The sequence below is a fragment of the Cyprinus carpio genome, chromosome A14 (genome assembly GCF_018340385.1).
Source record: "Cyprinus carpio isolate SPL01 chromosome A14, ASM1834038v1, whole genome shotgun sequence".
Taxonomy (NCBI): Eukaryota; Metazoa; Chordata; class Actinopteri; order Cypriniformes; family Cyprinidae; genus Cyprinus; species Cyprinus carpio.
The window spans coordinates 27693840-27712949 of NC_056585.1; the positions used below are offsets into that span (position 1 = coordinate 27693840).

The 19110-nt window shown below is 35.4% G+C and overlaps 1 protein-coding gene across 7 annotated transcripts in view; it reads right to left on the bottom strand.

Moving 5' to 3' along the window:
* Positions 1-12699: 12699 nt before the first annotated feature.
* LOC109110157 overlaps positions 12700-19110 on the bottom strand; it is a 71682-nt gene continuing 65271 nt past the window's right edge. For 6 of the 7 annotated variants that reach the window (XM_042770466.1, XM_042770464.1, XM_042770465.1 and 3 more), the window contains 6 exons: positions 17856-18185; positions 17406-17639; positions 16091-16222; positions 15771-15878; positions 14718-14789; positions 12700-13415 (listed from right to left, as the gene is read on the bottom strand). In XM_042770466.1, coding sequence (XP_042626400.1) covers positions 13237-13415; positions 14718-14789; positions 15771-15878; positions 16091-16222; positions 17406-17639; positions 17856-18185 — 1055 coding nt within the window. In that variant the 3' untranslated portion in view covers positions 12700-13236. The remainder of the gene's footprint in view (positions 13416-14717; positions 14790-15770; positions 15879-16090; positions 16223-17405; positions 17640-17855; positions 18186-19110) is intronic. The other variant, XM_042770463.1, reaches the window with a different exon arrangement.

Genomic DNA, 19110 nt, shown 5'->3' on the forward strand with positions numbered 1-19110 from the left:
TTTTTTTTTTTTAAAAAGAATTAGAATAGTGAGTGCAAAAGTTAGAGGGTCAAATAAAAGATGGAAGAGATGTGTTTTAAGCCGATTCTTAAAGATGGCTAAGGACTCAGCTGCTCGGATTGAGTTGGGCAGGTCATTCCACCAGGAGGGAACATTTAATTTAAAAGTCCGTAAAAGTGACTTTGTGCTTCTTTGGGATGGCACAATCAAGCGATGTTCACTTGCAGAATCTTCTAGAGGGCACATAAGTCTGAAGTAATGAATTTAGGTAAAGGGGTGCAGAGCCAGTGCTGGTTTTGTATGCAAACATCAATGCCTTGAATTTTATGCGAGCAGCTATTGGAAGCCAGTGCAAACTGATAAACAGAGGTGTGACGTGTATTCTTTTCGGCTCATTAAAAATTAATCTTGCTGCCGCGTTCTGGATTAATTGTAAAGGCTTGATAGAACTGGCTGGAAGACCTGCCAAGAGAGCGTTGCAATAGTCCAGCCTGGACAGAACAAGAGCTTGAACAAGGAGTTGTGCAGCATGTTCGGAAAGAAAGGGCCTGATCTTCTTAATGTTGAATAAAGCAAATCTGCAGGACCAGACAGTTTTAGCAATGTGGTCTGAGAAAATTAGCTGATCATCAATCATAACTCCAAGGTTTCTGGCTGTTTTTGAAGGAGTTATGGTTGATGTGCCCAACTTGATGGTGAAATTCTGATGAAACGATGGGTTTGCTGGAACCACAAGTTGAAGGTGATGGTCCTTCATCCAGCAAGAAATGTCTGTTAGACAAGCTGAGATGCGAGCAGCTACCGATGGATCATCAGGATGGAATGGGAGGTAGAGTTGAGTGTCATCAGCATAGCAATGGTATGAAAAGCCATGTTTCTGAATGACAGAACCTAATGATGCCATATAGACAGAGAAGAGAAGTGGTCCAAGAACTGAGCCCTGAGGTACCCCAGTAGTTAGATGTTGCGACTTGGACACCTCACCTCTCCAAGATACTTTGAAGGACCTATCTGATAGGTAAGACTCAAACCACTGGAGTGCGGTTCCTGAGATGCCCTTTGTCAGTAGGGTTGACAGGAGGATCTGGTGATTAACCGTGTCAAAAGCAGCAGATAGATCAAGCAAGATAAGTATTGAAGATTTGGATTCCGCTCTTGCCAGTCTTAGGGCTTCAACAACTGAGAGCAAGGCAGTCTCAGTTGAATGTCCACTTCTGAAGCCAGATTGGTTGCTGTCAAGGAGGTTGTTCTGTGTGAGAAAGGTAGAGACTAGGTTGAATACAGCTCGTTCAAGTGTTTTTGCAATGAAAGGAAGAAGGGAAACTGGTCTGTAGTTCTCTAAAAGAGTTGGGTTGAGGGTGGGTTTTTTAAGGAGTGGAGTTATACGAGCCTGTCTAAATGATGAGGGGAAAAAACCTGTATGAAGGGATGTGTTAATGTTGTGAGTGAGTACAGGTACACAACTGCAGGAGAAATGACTTGAAGGAGATGAGATGGAATAGGATCAAGTGGACAAGTAGTAGGATGATTAGAAAGGATTTTGGAGACTTCTGCCTCAGAGAGTGAAGAGAAGGATGTGAATGAGTGTATGTTTGTTTGTGAGATGTGCTTGATGGATTGTGGTGTGGAAAATAGTGCACTGATGTTTTTTTAATTTTATTAATGAAAAAAGTGGCAAAGTCGTCAGCTATTAGAGATGAAGCAGGAGGGGGAGGAGGAGGACAAAGGAGTGAGGAAAATCTTTTAAAAAGCATGCGAGAGTTAGACAAATTGTTAATTTTGTTATGGTAGTATGTCTTTTTAGCAGTGGAGACATTAGCAGAAAAGGAAGAGAGGAGTGACTGATACACATTAAGGTCAGTAGTATTTTTGGATTTGTGCCACACCCTTTCAGCAGCTCTAAGCTTAGAACGGTGTTCGCGTAGAACATCAGATAACCAAGGGGCTGAAGGGGTGGTACGGGCTGGCCTGGAAGACAAGGGGCAAACAGTGTCTAAACAAGATGTAAGAGTGGAGCAGAAAGTATCAGTAGCACTGTTAGCATCAAAAGATGCTAACAGTTTAGGGGAAGCAAGCGAAGATGAAACCATTGCAGATAGCCGGGAGGGTGAGAGTAGAGATGTGTGGAGGGGTAAATGATGTGTCAGGAACCATGTTGAGGTTAAGAGTGAGGAGGAAGTGATCTGAGGTGTGCAGTGGAGTAACGAGTACATGATCAGTGGAGCAGTGTCGTGTGTAAATAAGGACCAGTTGGTTGCCTGATTTGTGAGTAGCAGTAGTTGACACTCGGTTGAGATCAAAAGAGGCAAGCAGAGTGTGGAAGTCAGCAGATAGAGGTTTATCTAGGTGGATGTTGAAATCTCCAAGCATAACTAGGGGAGTACCATCCTCAGGAAAGGTTGAGAGCAGCCCATCTAATTCATCCAAAAAGTTACCTAGTGGTCCTGGGGGTTGCTAGACAACTACAAAATGTATTTTAAGAAGGTAGGTAACAGTAACTGAATGAGATTCAAAGGAACTGTTGATACCTGTGACGGCTAAAGGATTAAATTTCCAATCATTAGAGATGAGCAGACCAGTACCTCCACCTCTTCCAGTCAAACGGGGGGAGTGGGGAAATGAGAAATTATTGGAGAGGGCTGCAGGTGTAGCAGTGTCCTCTGGTTTGATCCAGGTCTCTGTCAGGGCCATGAGATTTAACTTTGAATGACTTATAATAGAAGTAATGAAATCGGCTTTGTTTACAACTTTGTTTACTTTGATTATATAATATATTTTAATTTTCTATATATTTACTCACACTCACACAGACACACATTACCGGTCAAAAGTTTGGAATAATAAAATTTTTGTTTTTAATACTACAGGTCCTTCTAAAAAAATTAGCATATTGTGAAAAAGTTAATTATTTTCCATAATGTAATGATAAAAATTAAACTTTCATATATTTTAGATTCATTGCACACCAACTCAAATATTTCAGGTCTTTTATTGTTTTAATACTGATGATTTTGGCATAAGCTCATGAAAAAATCTCAAAAATTTAGCATATCATGAAAAGGTTCTCCTAAACGAGCATTAACCTAATCATCTGAATCAACTAATTAACTCTAAAAAACCTGCAAAAGATTCCTGAGGCTTTTAAAAAATTCCCAGCCTGGTTCATTATCAAAACCGCAATCATGGGTAAGACTGCCGACCTGACTGCTGTCTAGAAGGCCATCATTGACACCCTAAGCGAAGGGTAACACAGAAATTTCTGAACGAATAGGCTGTTTCCAGAGTGCTGTATCAAGGCACCTCAGTGGGAAGTCTGTGGGAAGGAAAAAGTGTGGCAAAAAACGCTTAAACGAGAAGAGGTGACCGGACACTGAGGAAAGATGTGGAAAGGGACCGATTCCAGACCTTGGGGGACCTCGCGGAAGCAGTGGACTGAGTCTGGAGTAGAAACATCCAGAGCCACCGTGCACAGGCGATGTGCTTTTAACCAGAAAAACAGTGGCAGAAGAGCGCCTGACCTGGGCTACAGAGAAGCAGCACTGGACTGTTGCTCAGTGGTCCAAAGTTCTTGTTTTGGATGAAAGCCAAATTTTGCATGCATTTGGAAATCAAGGTGCCAGAGTAGGAAGACTGGGGAGAAGGAAATGCCAAAATGCCTGTAGTCCAGTGTCAAGGCCCACAGTCAGTGATGGTCTGGGGTGCCATGTCAGCTGCTGGTGTTGCTCCACTGTGTTTTATCAAGGGCAGGGTCAATGCAGCTAGCTATCAGGAAGATTTTGGAGCACTTCATGCTTCCATCTGCTGAAATTTATGGGAATGAAGATTTTCGTTTTTTCACAGCACTACCTGGCACCTGCTCAGTGCTAAAACCACTGGTAAATGGTTTAACTGACCATGGTATTACTGTGGCTCAGTGGCCTTGGCAACTCTCCTGACCTGAACCCATGAGAATTCTGTGGGATATTGTGAAGAGAAAAGTTGAGAGACGCAAAACCCAACACTCTGGATGAGCTTACCACTATCGAGATCCTGGGCCTCCTGAGCAGTGCCACAGGCTGATTGCCTCCATGCCACGCCGCATTGAAGCAGTCATTTCTGCAAAAGGATTCCCGACCAAGTATTGAGTGCATAACTGAACATAATTATTTGAAGGTTGAATTTTTTTGTATTAAAAACACTTTTCTTTTATTGGTCGGATGAAATATGCTAATTTTTTGAGAGAATTGAATTTTGGGTTTTCATGAGCTGTATGCCAAAAATCATCAGTATTAAAAACAATAAAAAGACCTGAAATATTTCAGTTGGTGTGCAATGAATCAAAAATATATGAAAGTTTATTTTTATCATTACATTATGGAAAATAATGAACTTTTTTCACAATATGCATAGAAGGGACCTATATTTTTACACTGACATTAATTTCACTGGCCTTTTTAAGTAAAATATATGGTGAGGTTCAAACGAATTACTTAGTCTTCAGTTTCAGTATTTAAATAAGATATTCAGCAAAACAATACTATTATTATTTTCTAAGGAAAACAAAGAAGATTTCAACTGTTTTTGCTCACACAATAAAGTCAGTGGGGTCCGAATAAACACTGAAATGGTATATATACACACACACACACACACACACACACATACATACATATATATATCATACGCCACACACACACACATACACAAACACACACACACACACACACACACACACACACATACATACATATATATATATATATGTATGTATATACATAAGCACACACACACATACATTGCACACACACAAACAGTGCTTCATATATATATATATATATAACATATATAATATATATATATAGCTATATATATATTATAGTGGCATCCGTTGCTATGGTGCAAAGAGTGCTTCCTTCATAATCACTAACATTAAAAAAGCTGTCACTCATCTTAGTTCATTGCGATCTCACATATATATATATATATATAACATTACACTATAACATGTCTGTAAACTATATAACCTACCAGTCAACAGTTTTTGAACAGTAAGATTTTTTACGTTTTATAAAGAAGTCCCTTCTGCTTATCAAGCCTGCATTTATTTGATCCAAAATACAGGAAAAGCAGTATGTTGTGAAATTTTTCTACTATTTAAAATAACTGCTCTCTATTTGAATATATTTTAAATTTTAATTAATTCCTGTGATTTCAAAGCTGTATTTTCAGCATCATTACTCCAGTCTTCAGTGTCACATGATCTTCAGAAATCATTCTAATATGATGATTTCTGCTCAAGAAACCTTCTTTTAATTATTATTAATATTATCAATATTTAAAACAGTTAAGTAAGTTTTTTTTTCAGGATTCTTTGATGAATAGAAAGATCCAAAGATCAGCATTTATGTGAAATAAAAAGCTTTTGCAACATTATACACTATACCATTCAAAAGCTTACAGTCAGTATAATTTTTATTTTTTAGAAAAAAATATAGAAATAAAAATATAGAATTAATACTTTTATTTAGCAAGGATGCTTTAAATTGACCAAAATTGATGACAAAGACATTTATAATGTTACAAATGATTTTTATTTCAGATGAATGCTGTTCTTCTGAACTTTCTATTCATCAAAGAAACCTAAAAAAAAATATACTCAGCTGTTTTCAACATAATAATAAATGTTTTTTTGAGCAGCAAATCAGAATATCAACATGATTTCTAAAGGATCGTGTGACTGGAGTAATGATGTTAAAAATATAAATTCACTTTGAAAATCACAATAAAAACATTTTTTTTTAAATAATATTCAAATAGATACCTGCTGGAGATGACTTTAAAAACCAAACACTTTTTTTATCACATAATAAGGCAGAATAGTTTCTAGACTGTAATAAATGCTATGTCAATTAGCACTGAATTGTTCATATACTTTTTCATTACCTGCTGGAGATGACTTTAAAAACCATATATCATCGCAATCGTATGTTTATTGTCTTCATATTTCCAAAATGTTCTGTTTTTCTGTGAAAACAACTGTTTTCATACAGCGATAGCTGGACACTGTTGTCCATATTAGGGATATGAGGAAAAACCTCAATGCGAACACACTTGCCCGAAAAAGTGCGGGGGTTTCAGATAAAATAGAGAAGCATTAATTTAACTATAAATGGAGAACTTTAAAGTGCAAAAAAAGAAACACAGAGTACATGAGTGCCTGTGTAGAGTTCATGCTTTAAAAATAGATCCTCACGTCAGTTTCCTGCTGTTAAAATAATATTCAGCCCATTGGTGCAACATCGCATCCGTCAAATAAAGAGACTTCTGTTGCATTTCACACTTCAGTATCTTTATTGTGGAAGCAAACAGAAGTATTTTACATAAGTTCACACACACAAGCTTTTATCTCAGAGAGTGTGAAACAATGCAGAAAACAAGAGAATGAAGCAGAATCAAACTTTAGAAAATAAAACGCTCATCTGGTCATTTCCTTTCTCATTTTCTCATGAAAGTGTGTTAACAGTTGTGCAGAAAACATATATTTTTACCATGATTTACAGAAGACATCCATTAAAATATCATTCAGTGTAACACCTGTTCATAAACCAAACAATCTCATCAGGCTTATGCTCAGGCACACTCTAAAAAATGCTTGGATGTTTATAAACGTATGGTTGGTTAAACCATTGTTTTGGCCAAACACTGGAGATTAACGCTTACTTTTGATCAGTTTTTAATCTTTTGAAATGGTGAGTTAGGAAATCTTTACTAGGTCTGGGGTGGATTTCTTAAAAGTGGTTTCCTGATCGTGTCACGTGACTTCCTTGTGTGTTATATTCCTTCTTTTGTAGCAGAAATAAACTTTTTCCATTTCATTTTGAGTGCATAATCATTAGATTTCGTTAAAAGACTCTACTCAAGGATCAAAGTTCAGCCCTCAAAAGCTAATGATTTTTTTTCATTTGAAATCTTTCCAAGTCTTTGCCATTGCACACTCTAAAAAATGCTGGGTTGTTTCAACCCAACTTTGGGTCAAATATGGACTAACCCAGCAATTTTTAACCCAAAAGTTGAGGTTTGGAACATTGCCAGTTTACATCGGCATTCCCTATATATTTATTATATATATTTATCCATATATTTTACCAGATACAGGTCAGCATAAGTATGGTGTTTCACATAAATCTGTTGCGCTGAATGATTATTTCACCCATATTTTGACATTTTATTTGAAAGATTAAAGCAGACACTTTACTTGTATTTACTTGTATTACTTGTATTTCACAATTAGTTACTGTCCTCGAGTATCTTTTTGTAGTTTAACTGAGTATCAAATGTATTAGCAAATTTTACTCTCTACTTCACTACATTTTTTTAATCAAGATATGTACTCTTTACTCCAGTACCTTTGTAAAGATTCATGCAATTACTCGTTACATTCTGCATGGCACCAGGCTTTTCTGCAGCAGTTTATTTCTGCTACAAAAGACGGAATATTACACAGAGGAAGTCACGTGACACGATCAGGAAACCACTTTTAAGAAATCCACCCCAGACCTCGTAAAGATTTCCTAACTCACCATTTCAAAAGATTAAAAACTGGTCAAAAGTTAGTGTTAATCTACAGTGTTCGGCCAAAACAATGGTTTAACCAACCATACGTTTATAAACACAACTCAAGCTGAAGGAAGTGATGTAACAGAACTCTAACACACTGAAAAACACACTCTCAATCAGCAGAAAAACAGAAAAAGTGTACAATATGTATGCATATAAACCTATATATATATATATATATCCATATATATATATATATATATATATATATCCCTCCACATGACTGTACAATATGCATGCAAATAAACCTTGACATACTTATATATCCAACTTAAAAAACCAAAAAAACAACTTTAATTACAATAAACTTAAATTAATACAAAAAAAAAATCTAAAAACAAAAAAAAAAAATTTTATATACATCAATACATACACTCAGAAAAAAATACATACAAACTTATAAAACCAATTTTATATACATCTATACATACTCTTAGTATGATATACAGAGCTTTTCACTGAACAAATTTTCACTGAAAGCAACAAAGATTCAACTGATCTGAGTGCATTTCCATTTATGCTTTTAGCAGACGTGTTTACATAGATTTACTGTAAATTCAAGCTATGAAGTTTTTATTTGAGAATTGAACTCTTGACTAGTTTAGCTGGTAGAAACGAATAGGTTACAATTTACTATCAACCAACACTACAGGACTTATGTGTGCAAACCTTTAGACATTTATCAGGCCTTTCCCAGGTCTTTCCCCGAACTCGAGGAATGAAATTTAAGACATTATTAATGCAATATTTATCTGTAAACAGAAGGTTTTTGTAAACCAGGGTCATTAATTAACTGATTTTGTACATTTGTGAGGGCAGTTTTTATCACCACCTTAATAATTGTATCTGTGTTGTCTTTAATGTCAAATACTTGAATTTAACAAATTACTTCAATTAATCAAAATACTTTAAACTGTTGCCAGTAACAACTGACTGTTTGAAATCATATCTTAATTATACATTTAAAAACAGGAGCCAATATGGCTGCAATATTATGACAACATTCGTTATTGTCGATTATTGCCTCTTGATATTGTAATAATGATTATTAATACGGATTAATGGAATACATATAAAAATCGCTTCATCTGGAAAGCATCTGCTGTGTACAAACATCTGATAGACATCTTTAAGATGTCAGTTTACATGCATTCTAAATCATAAACATCTTAAAGACATCTTCTAAATGTCTATTTGACATCTGGTAGGAAATGTCCTATAGATGTATTGCAGATGAACAAACACTAAAAAAAAATACGTCTTGCAGATGTAATGCAGAGGTCAGATAGAGTCTCTTTGTGCAATCAGGGACATGCATTCTAAATCATAAACATCTTAAAGACATCTTATTAACATGTATTTGACATCTGATAGGAAACTTCCTATAGACATTTTGCAGATGAACAAACACTCTAAAAAATACGTCTTGCAGATGTAATGCAGACGTCAAATAGACATCTCCGTGACGTACGTGTGCTATCAGGGTGTGTTTTCATGACTTTTGAACACTTGAGCACATCGATCACCTTCTCGAGATTCATGATTAAAAGCTAACTTTCATGTATGCTTTTTCTTGCCATCATATAGTCGCAGTTGCAAATCAAGAAGCGCTAAAAACAGGAGTCCACAGAAGTTTGAGGGAAAATAATGTGCGATTGGTTTCCTCTTTTTTCCATTGTTTTGCTTACTCATCTGACAGTTCAGCCCAGACATGTACGTTAAAGCTCACACTATACAACCCGTTACACCACATATCAACATTCAGTATCACTTTTAGCAGACGTGTTTACATACTTTTTTACTGTAAATTCAAGCTGTGAAGTTTTTATTTGAGAATTGAACTCTTGACTAGTTTAGCTGGTAGAAACCAATAGGTTACAATTTACTATCAACCAACACTACAGGACTTTAAGCAATTATGTGTGCAAACCTTTAAACATTATCAGGCCTTTTTGGCCTCTCTCAGGTCTTTCCCCGAACTCGAGGAACAAAATTTAAGACATTATTAATGCAATATTTATCTGTAAACAGAAGGGTTCTGTAAACCAGGGTCATTAATTAACTGATTTTGTACATTCGTGAGGGCAGTTTTTATCACCACCTTAATAATTGTATCTGTGTTGTCTTTAATGTCAAACACTTGAACTTAACCAATTACTTTAATCAATCAAAATACTTTAAACTGTTGCCAGTAACAACTGACTGTTTGAAATCATATCTTAATTATACGTTTAAAAACAGGAGCCAATATGGCTGCAATATTATGACAACATTCGTTATTGTCGATTATTGCTCTTGATATTGTAATAATGATTATTAATACGTAAATATGGAATACATATAAAAAATCGCTTCATCTGGAAAGCAATCTGCTGTGTACAAACATCTGATAGACATCTTTAAGATGTCAGTTTACATGCATTCTAAATCATAAACATCTTAAAGACATCTTCTAAACATCTGTTTGACATCTGATAGGAAACTTCCTATAGACGTTTTGCAGATGAACAAACACTCTAAAAAATACGTCTTGCAGATGTAAATGCAGATGTCAAATAGACGTCTCTGTGACGTACGTGTGCTATCAGGGTGTGTTTTCATGACTTTTGAACACTTGAGCACATCGATCACCTTCTCGAGATTCATGATTAAAAGCTAACTTTCATTTATGCTTTTTCTTGCCATCATATAGTCGCAGTTGCAAATCGAGAAGCGCTAAAAACAGAAGTCCACAGAAGTTTGAGGGAAAATAATGTGTGTTTGGTTTCCTCTTTTTTCCATTGTTTTGCTTACTCATCTGACAGTTCAGCCCAGACATGTACGTTAAAGCTCACGCTATTCAACCCGTTACACCACATATCAACATTCAGTATCACTTTAAGCAGACTTTATTTGAGAAATTTACTGTAAATTCAAGCTGTGAAGTTTTTATTTAAGAATTGAACTCTTGACTAGTTTAACTGGTAGAAACAAATAGGTTACAATTTACTATCAACCAACACTACAGGACTTATGTGTGCAAACCTTTAAACATTATCAGGCCTTTTTGGTCTCTCTCAGGTCTTTCCCCGAACTCGAGGAACAAAATTTAAGACATTATTAATGCAATATTTATCTGTAAACAGAAGGCTTCTGTAAACCAGGGTCATTAATTAACTGATTTTGTACATTCGTGAGGGCAGTTTTTATCACCACCTTAATAATTGTATCTGTGTTGTCTTTAATGTCAAATACTTGAATTTAACCAATTACTTCAATCAATCAAAATACTTTAAACTGTTGCCAGTAACAACTGACTGTTTGAAATCATATCTTAATTATACATTTAAAAACAGGAGCCAATATGGCTGCAATATTATGACAACATTCGTTATTGTCGATTATTGCTCTTGATATTGTAATAATGATTATTAATACGGATTAATGGAATACATATAAAAATCGCTTCATCTGGAAAGCATCTGCTGTGTACAAACATCTGATAGACATCTTTAAGATGTCAGTTTTACATTCATTCTAAATCATAAACATCTTAAAGACATCTTCTAAATGTCTATTTGACATCTGATAGGAAACGTCCTATAGACGCATTGCAGATGAGCAAACACTCTAAAAAATACGTCTTGCAGATGTAAATGCAGATGTCAAATAGACGTCTCTGTGACGTACGTGTGCTATCAGGGTGTGTTTTCATGACTTTTGAACACTTGAGCACATCGATCCCCTTCTTGAGATTCATGATTAAAAGCTAACTTTCATTTATGCTTTTTCTTGCCATCATATAGTCGCAGTTGCAAATCGAGAAGCGCTAAAAACCACAGAAGTTTGAGAGTTCATGGTTTCCTCTTTTTTCCATTGTTTTGCTTACTCATCTGACAGTTCAGCCCAGACATGTACGTTAAAGCTCACACTATACAACCCGTTACACCACATATCAACATTCAGTATCACTTTTAGCAGACGTGTTTACATACATTTACTGTAAATTCAAGCTGTGAAGTTTTTATTTAAGAATTGAACTCTTGACTAGTTTATCTGGTAGAAACCAATAGGTTACAATTTACTATCAACCAACACTACAGGACTTATGTGTGCAAACCTTTAGACATTATCAGGCCTTTTTGGCCTCTCTCAGGTCTTTCCCTGTACTCGAGGAACAAAATTTAAGACATTATTAATGCAATATTTATCTGTAAACAGAAGGGTTCTGTAAACCAGGGTCATTATTTAACTGATTTTGTACATTCGTGAGGGCAGTTTTTATCACCACCTTAATAATTGTATCTGTGTTGTTTTTAATGTCAATTACTTGAATTTAACCAATTACTTCAATCAATCAAAATTTTGTCTCAAAAAAAGTTTGTCTCATGGCTTCAGAGACAAACATGTCGGTCCATGACGTTAGACTAGACTAGCACAAGTTGAGCAAAACCTCCCATTATAATAACTGATGCTATGAAATTAATCTTTTATTTACATCGTATCTGCACTGTTGTTTATGATGTGGGTTCAGTGCGGCAATATAATCAACAACAACTCCGGAGTCTTGAGCACTGACTAATCTAAGCAGCTCTGATTGGCCATTGCATTCCTAAGCTCAACGGAAACGCATGTGATTGCTTATAAAGCTCAACACTGCAAAATAAAAAAAGCATAAAATGCAATCTGATGCAGCATGAGCAGTTCATTTTAATCACAACAGCTGTAGTACATTGTTGCATTGTCAATTTTCAACATTTTCCCCTCAATCTTGAAACAATCCCCCATCTAATTTCAAACCCTGTTAAATCCACTCAAAAAGCAACCATTAACAACATGTGACTGCTTCAACTCACTCCAGGCGGCCAAATGCAGAAATGCATAACTCAGTCTAGCAAAGCTAAGATTTTCTGTGACTTTCCGACTTTAATTGCTTTGAAATGTTAATTCCAAATCACCAAACTGCATCACGTCTGCAAGAGGTCTGTCAAAGATCGCTTCATCTGGAAAGCATCTGCTGTGTACAAACATCTGATAGACGTCTTTAAGATGTCAGTTTACATTCATTCTAAATCATAAACATCTTAAAGACATCTTATTAACGTCTATTTGACATCTGATAGGAAACGTCCTATAGTCGTATTGCAGATGAACAAACACTAAAAAAATATGCCTTGCAGATGTAATGCAGACGTCAAATAGACGTCTCTGTATTGTACGTGTGCTATCAAGGTGTGTTTTCATGACTTTTGAGCACTTGTGCACATCAATCACCTCCTCGAGATTCATGATTAAAAGCTAACTTTCAAGGTTTTTCTTGCCATCGTATAGTCGCAGTTGCAAATCGAGAAGCGCTAAAAACTGAATTGCACAGAAGTTCAAGGGGAAATAATGTGCGATTGGTTTCCTCTTTTTTCCATTGTTTTGTTTACTCATCTGACAGTTCAGCCCAGACATGTACGTTAAAGCTCACGCTATACAACCCGTAACACCACATATCAACACACAGTACCATTGTTAACATGTCAAGCTAAATAATTTACAAACGCAAAGAGATATGTGCTTTATATAACCTATAAAACTCCCAAAGCCAAACATAAGTGAAAATAAGCATCCGGTTTCTCAGGGAAAGTGCGATCCTACACGAGTTTTGCTGTGAAACTAGTGTCTCTGTACCTGCGAGTAAACACACTCCTCCTGAAGCTGCTGCTGTGGAGCGTTTGAGTGGTTCGGAGTGAATGTCACCTCGCCGTACTGAACCTCCTCCTCCTTCTTCTTCTTCTTCCTCTTTGTCTGCGTTCGGACCTCGGAGTATTCCACATCAGCAGCCAGGAAAGATTCTGTGGCGAGAGAGGAGAAATGAGGACAAGAGAGAATATATAACCAGCAGTGAAATGACTGGTTTGACTAACTGACAAACAAAGCTTTTCAGGAGTGAAACTATTTCACTGAGAATGTAGCAAACAATAATGATAAAAAAAGATCAAATCCAGTGCAAGTTAAACTAGCGATGGGAAGATCGGATCATTTTAATTTCTCGTTCTCATTCAATAAAATCAACAATCTTTGAGTCATTTTGTTCATTTGAGCAGCTAAATGTTAAAATGTTATACATTTACACAATCTTTGATCATCTTCTGAATTAGAAAATAATTATATTGAAGCAAAATATATGCAAATAAGTTCACTTCCTGAGTCTTTAAACAACACCACCCTGAGAACACACGCACATCACGGAGACGTCTATTTGGACGTATTTTTTAGAGTGTTTGCTCATCTGCAATACGTCTATAGGACATTTCCTATCAGATGTCAAATAGACGTCTATTATATGTCTTTAAGATGTTTATGATTTAGGACATATGTAAAACTGACATCTTAAAGACGTCTGTCAGATGTTTGTAGACAGCAGATGCTTTCCAGATCAAGAGATCTTTAACAGACATCTTGCAGACGTACATGTGCTATCTGGGATAATACACATATAAATACATTTAGACTCTTAATTTGTTAACGAGATGTGACTTTCAACCAGCATAATTTTTTTTTTAAACCAAATCACATATACCCTGCCTTTAATGTAATAAAAATAAATCTAACTCTATGTCAGAATGGGTAATGAGTTGCAGATTTAGCCTAGCGTTGAATGGTTGAGCTTGACTAGTCAACCCTGCAACTGAAGTCTTTCCGTCATCCTGTAGACAGAGTTTAATGATGAAACTTTTCTGAGTCACTTCCCCATTTGTGTAAAAAGGGGAAAAACACAGTAACAACTTTGCATTGAACATGGGATGGGAACGGACTCATTCAGAGCTAAAGAAACAACTCCAAAAGAGCTGAAAACATTCGTTCACTTACCATATTTTTAGAGTATTAAACATTATCTTAATCCATAAAGCTGCTTTCAAACTTTAAACTAAGTGATTTTAAAAGACAGATGCAAACAGTTTCTACTTCATCTCTTCTTTTAATGTGAATCTGAAGTGATAAATCCACTGGAAGGTGACAGTCACTATATGAGCTTGAGTTTTAGGCAATAACATCACTAATGTAATGATTGAGAATAATAAACCACAAGCTGACAGATTCGTGTCTTGTTTTACAGTGTAAAGTTGATCTCTGAGCTTCACTGAGTTTCTTACCTGTATTCTTCTTTTCACTCTTTTTCTCATGAGAGATATCAGCGTATATGAGCTCTGTATCTCCAGCAGGGACTGACGGAAAAAACACTGACATTAGCAACAGATCAAATACAATCTCATATTTCAGTCATTAAAGTTTTGCCTTTAAAACTATCCTCATAACAGATCATGCTGGTCAAACGTTTTTTAACATATCAAACTGTTTTCATGTAACAGGAAAGAATACAGTAAGTGAGGTCATATATTCACCAATCTTTGATTTATTGTATCTCATTCATAAAACGCTTGTATATGAGTAAATTCTGAGTAATTTGCACATAGAAAGCACCTTCCCAAAAATTCACAAATGCTTCATAAAATCTCAGATTACATAATTAAATGTGTATGTTAATGAATTCCAATCAATTGTAAACAAGGCGTGCATGTCTGCACATTTACAATTGGCAATTTATTTTCACAATTAACTAACTGGTTAACTAATTCATTTGTAATTATATATTATTATGGTAAATAGTGTTATAAATTATATTAAAATTTATAAATAAATGCTCAAAACAAATTCCTTGTATCTGTAAACATACCTGGTAATAAAGCTCTTTCTGATTCTGATTAAAATGCGGTATCAAAAGAATACTAAACATTTAAATGTTTTATGCATGTTTCACATGTTGGGAGCTGAAGTATTTTTATTATTTATTTATTTTCAAACCAACTAACAATCTGAAAATACAAACACTTTTGTGAATCATAACAGCTTTATTAATAATTGTCATGATGCTTGAGGAATAATATTGTTTCAAAGCCTTTCTGCCTTTTTGCACCAATTTTAACCCCAGAAAGTTTGTCAAATCTCCACCAAAACTGGCTCAGATCATCTTCATCACATCTACAATGTTTCTACTTTGGCTTTTGGTGTAATTGTCTTTGAAACTGTCTGTAAGAGAGTGCAATGACCAAACAAATCTATGCAGCATATATAACACATAAGCTACAAATAGTACTACATTTGAACCTTCATCAGTTAGTATATGAACTAGAGATTTAAACACTGACCTTGTGTTGACTTGAGCTGCTTCTTCTTGTAAACGTAACATATGGTGATGAACAGCAGAATCAGGATCAGAGCAACACAGCCCAAAGCAATCAGAGAGAATTCTAAAACTATGAAAGAAAACACACAAGGTCACTTAAAACAAACTCCAAAACTGCTTTGAAAAATTCATTCATACCAACTGCAACAGCAACAAGAATAGCAACTCTAACAACTACATGCAATTAATAACAGGCTTTTTAGCTTCAGAGCCTGTATCCCTACTGCCATAATAATTGGGTTTGTTTGTAATTAGCAGTATTTGCTGTTGTTCAGCACTCACACATTCGTAGAAATTCTTCAGGGCTCTGAGTTTGGGTTTGAATCGTATCTGCTGATGAGAAACTCGTACCATATTCTGGTGTCTGTGTCGACGTAGAGGTCAAACTAGAGGTCACAGCTGCAGTAGTTGGTCCTGTAATAAAACATCAGCACAAAATCACCTGCTTTCTCTCTTAATATAAAGTATTTCTGAAGAATTAAATGGCCAATTAAGAGAATTGATTTGTCTGAATCTCATGAAAGCAAGGACACATTTCAGTTCAGAACTTTATGTAGTAATGGTGTAAATATTTTGCATGTTTCATTTAATGTTTTTATGGGCATTAAACTGTTTTGAATTGTAATATTTACCCCTCAAATATAATTTCTGACATATGAGGAAAATGCAAAAAAAAAAAAAATAAATAAATAAAATAAAATAAAAAAAATAAAAATAATAAATATAAAAATAAAAAAAATACAATAATGGAAAAAAAAATCTATAAAAATAAAATTATATTATAAAAAGTAAAGTATACATACTGTAATCAAGTATTTTTTTCATCCTTATATTAAAAAATAATAAAAAAAAAATAAAAAAAATCATAATATCATCAAAAAAAAACCACATAAAAAAAAATCATAATAAACAACAGAAAAAAAAAACCCCCAAATGAATTATCTTTGTAAATAATTGCAATTACAAAAATAAACTAAATTCTTTTATGTGAGAATTTTATTGTGTGTAGTGTTTTGACAAAATGAGCCTTGTTTTTAAAATTGTGCCCAAGCAATCGTTAAAAAAAAACTGTAATACTGATATAATTAACAGGATAATGAACATAATCATTTTAGTAATGGAAATTAAGGATATGGGAGTGTTTTTAAGTGCCATGAAAGTAATATCACAATGCAAATAAAATGAATGGTTTTAAAAGTCCTTGTGCAAAATATATTTTCTTTTGATTTTTTGGGTGAAATTTTTGTTTGTTGTTTATAATTTAGTGCCACTCTAGCTACTATCAAGAAATAAGTGGAAAAAAAAAAAAAAAAAATATATATATATATATATATATATATATATATATATATATATATATATATATATATATATATATATATTAAGAATTAACAAAAAAAGGAGAGTCCTAGAGGGGTTAAAACCATCACAATCCACCGAAGTATACGCTTCAGAGATACTGCATTCTGTCATAAGGGGATTTTGTGGTGAAATGTAAGTTTGGCATGTTCTTGACAGGTTTTGTGAGATTCTATATCTTGTTGCTGTTGCTGTTGTTTAGCAAATGTGTGGATAGTCATGTATTAAATGATCTCACCAGGACAGGGTTTGACTCTAATGGTCTCCTGTGCGTGACTGACGTGGTTCTTCACGCTGCAGCTGATGTCTCCATCAGTTCCCTCATCCAGATCAATGCTGCTGTTTCCATCCATCAATGGACCTCCATTCAGAGTCCAGTTGTAGAGGAGCTGATCCCCCTCAGAGGAGCAGAACACCCTCATCACCCCACTGGAGGAGCAGATGATTGACACTCTCACTGAGCCAATAGGAGCTGGAGGGAGGGGCACACATGACAGTCACATGACAAACACAGGAGAATCTTTTTCTTCCACACTACTCATACTATTACTGGAGTCTGTAGTGTGTGTTTTACTGTGTGCTACAGGAATAAAAACCTTCCCAAGAGATTCAACTGATTGATCTGCATGAGAGTGAGATCTTTGGAGAACATGAGACTGGAATGAGTCTGATGAGAGAGTTTCTGTACCTTCAACAATCACTTGAAGATCTCTAGATGTTTCTGTGCCGTCTGAGTGAACGAGTGTTAATCTGTAATTCCCAGATTCTGCTCTGATCACACGGTTTATTATTAAAATCCCATTAATGATGTTCACTTCAGGTCTGTTATTATAAAGACCACATTCCCTCATCTTGCCGTATCTTATTCTACAAAATGGATCATTTGTGTTGTTGTTAATTCTCTTTATTATCTTCAGGTCATATCCTCCAGCATCCCGCTCCATCAGCAGATTGAGTTTGTGTTCCAGAGCTGCGTAACAGGGATCAGATTGATTAAAACTGCAGAACCGATCCAGACCTGAAACACACACACACACACACACACACACACACACATACACACACACACACACACACACACCATTAATTAAAATCAGACACATATTACACAAACATTGAAGCAGGGCCGGTGCCCCCTCACCCAAGATGAGTGTGAAAATAGATTTTAATTATGAAATATAATGGTTTATTTAAAAAAATATAGTTGCCAAATCTAACAATAATATGATGCTACTATAGCAACACAAAGTCGCATTTTGATTGTTACTCTGACACAAATTCCCGCGCAAGCGGTGCAACAAAGAAAGCAGCACTAAGTAGCCTAAGCTATAATGAAATATTTTTTTCATGTTTAATAGAGGGCTAGATGATCGTAGTTTGTTAATTATTTCGCTGTATTGTTATTGTTTGTTGCTGTTCAAGTTGTTCTAACTTAAAATGATTCATCTGTTAAATGGGTCGCAATGAATGTGTTATGTCAGGGAATCGGTCGCAATGAGCTTGTGTTTCATTCAGAGCCAGCGCAGCACTGATGAGGGAGCGATGACATAGCACAGAGTAAAAGTACAAAAAAAAAAACCTTTTGTGGCCCATTCACGTATTTGTCAGACCGATATTACTACAACTATTAGAATACAGGGTTCACACAGATAGAGATTCGGTCGCGAGGCAGGTCAGTGGAAAGTTTTTTTTGTGTGTGTGTGTGTGTGTGCAAGGTCTAGATACGTGTTTTAGAAGCTGAATTTCTTTGAACTTGAGCGCCGTGTTTTAGAATGATGTAGGCTATTATGCGCGAGAAGCTGCTAAAGACCTGAGACGAGAGCGCAGCTTCCAAGACGTGGAGTAGCGCATTTACATTGAAATACAATGTTAAAGTACAGCAGTGGAATGAAAAATGCGTGCTGAGTGAATTAACCTATTAAAAGCTACTTAGCAAATACAGA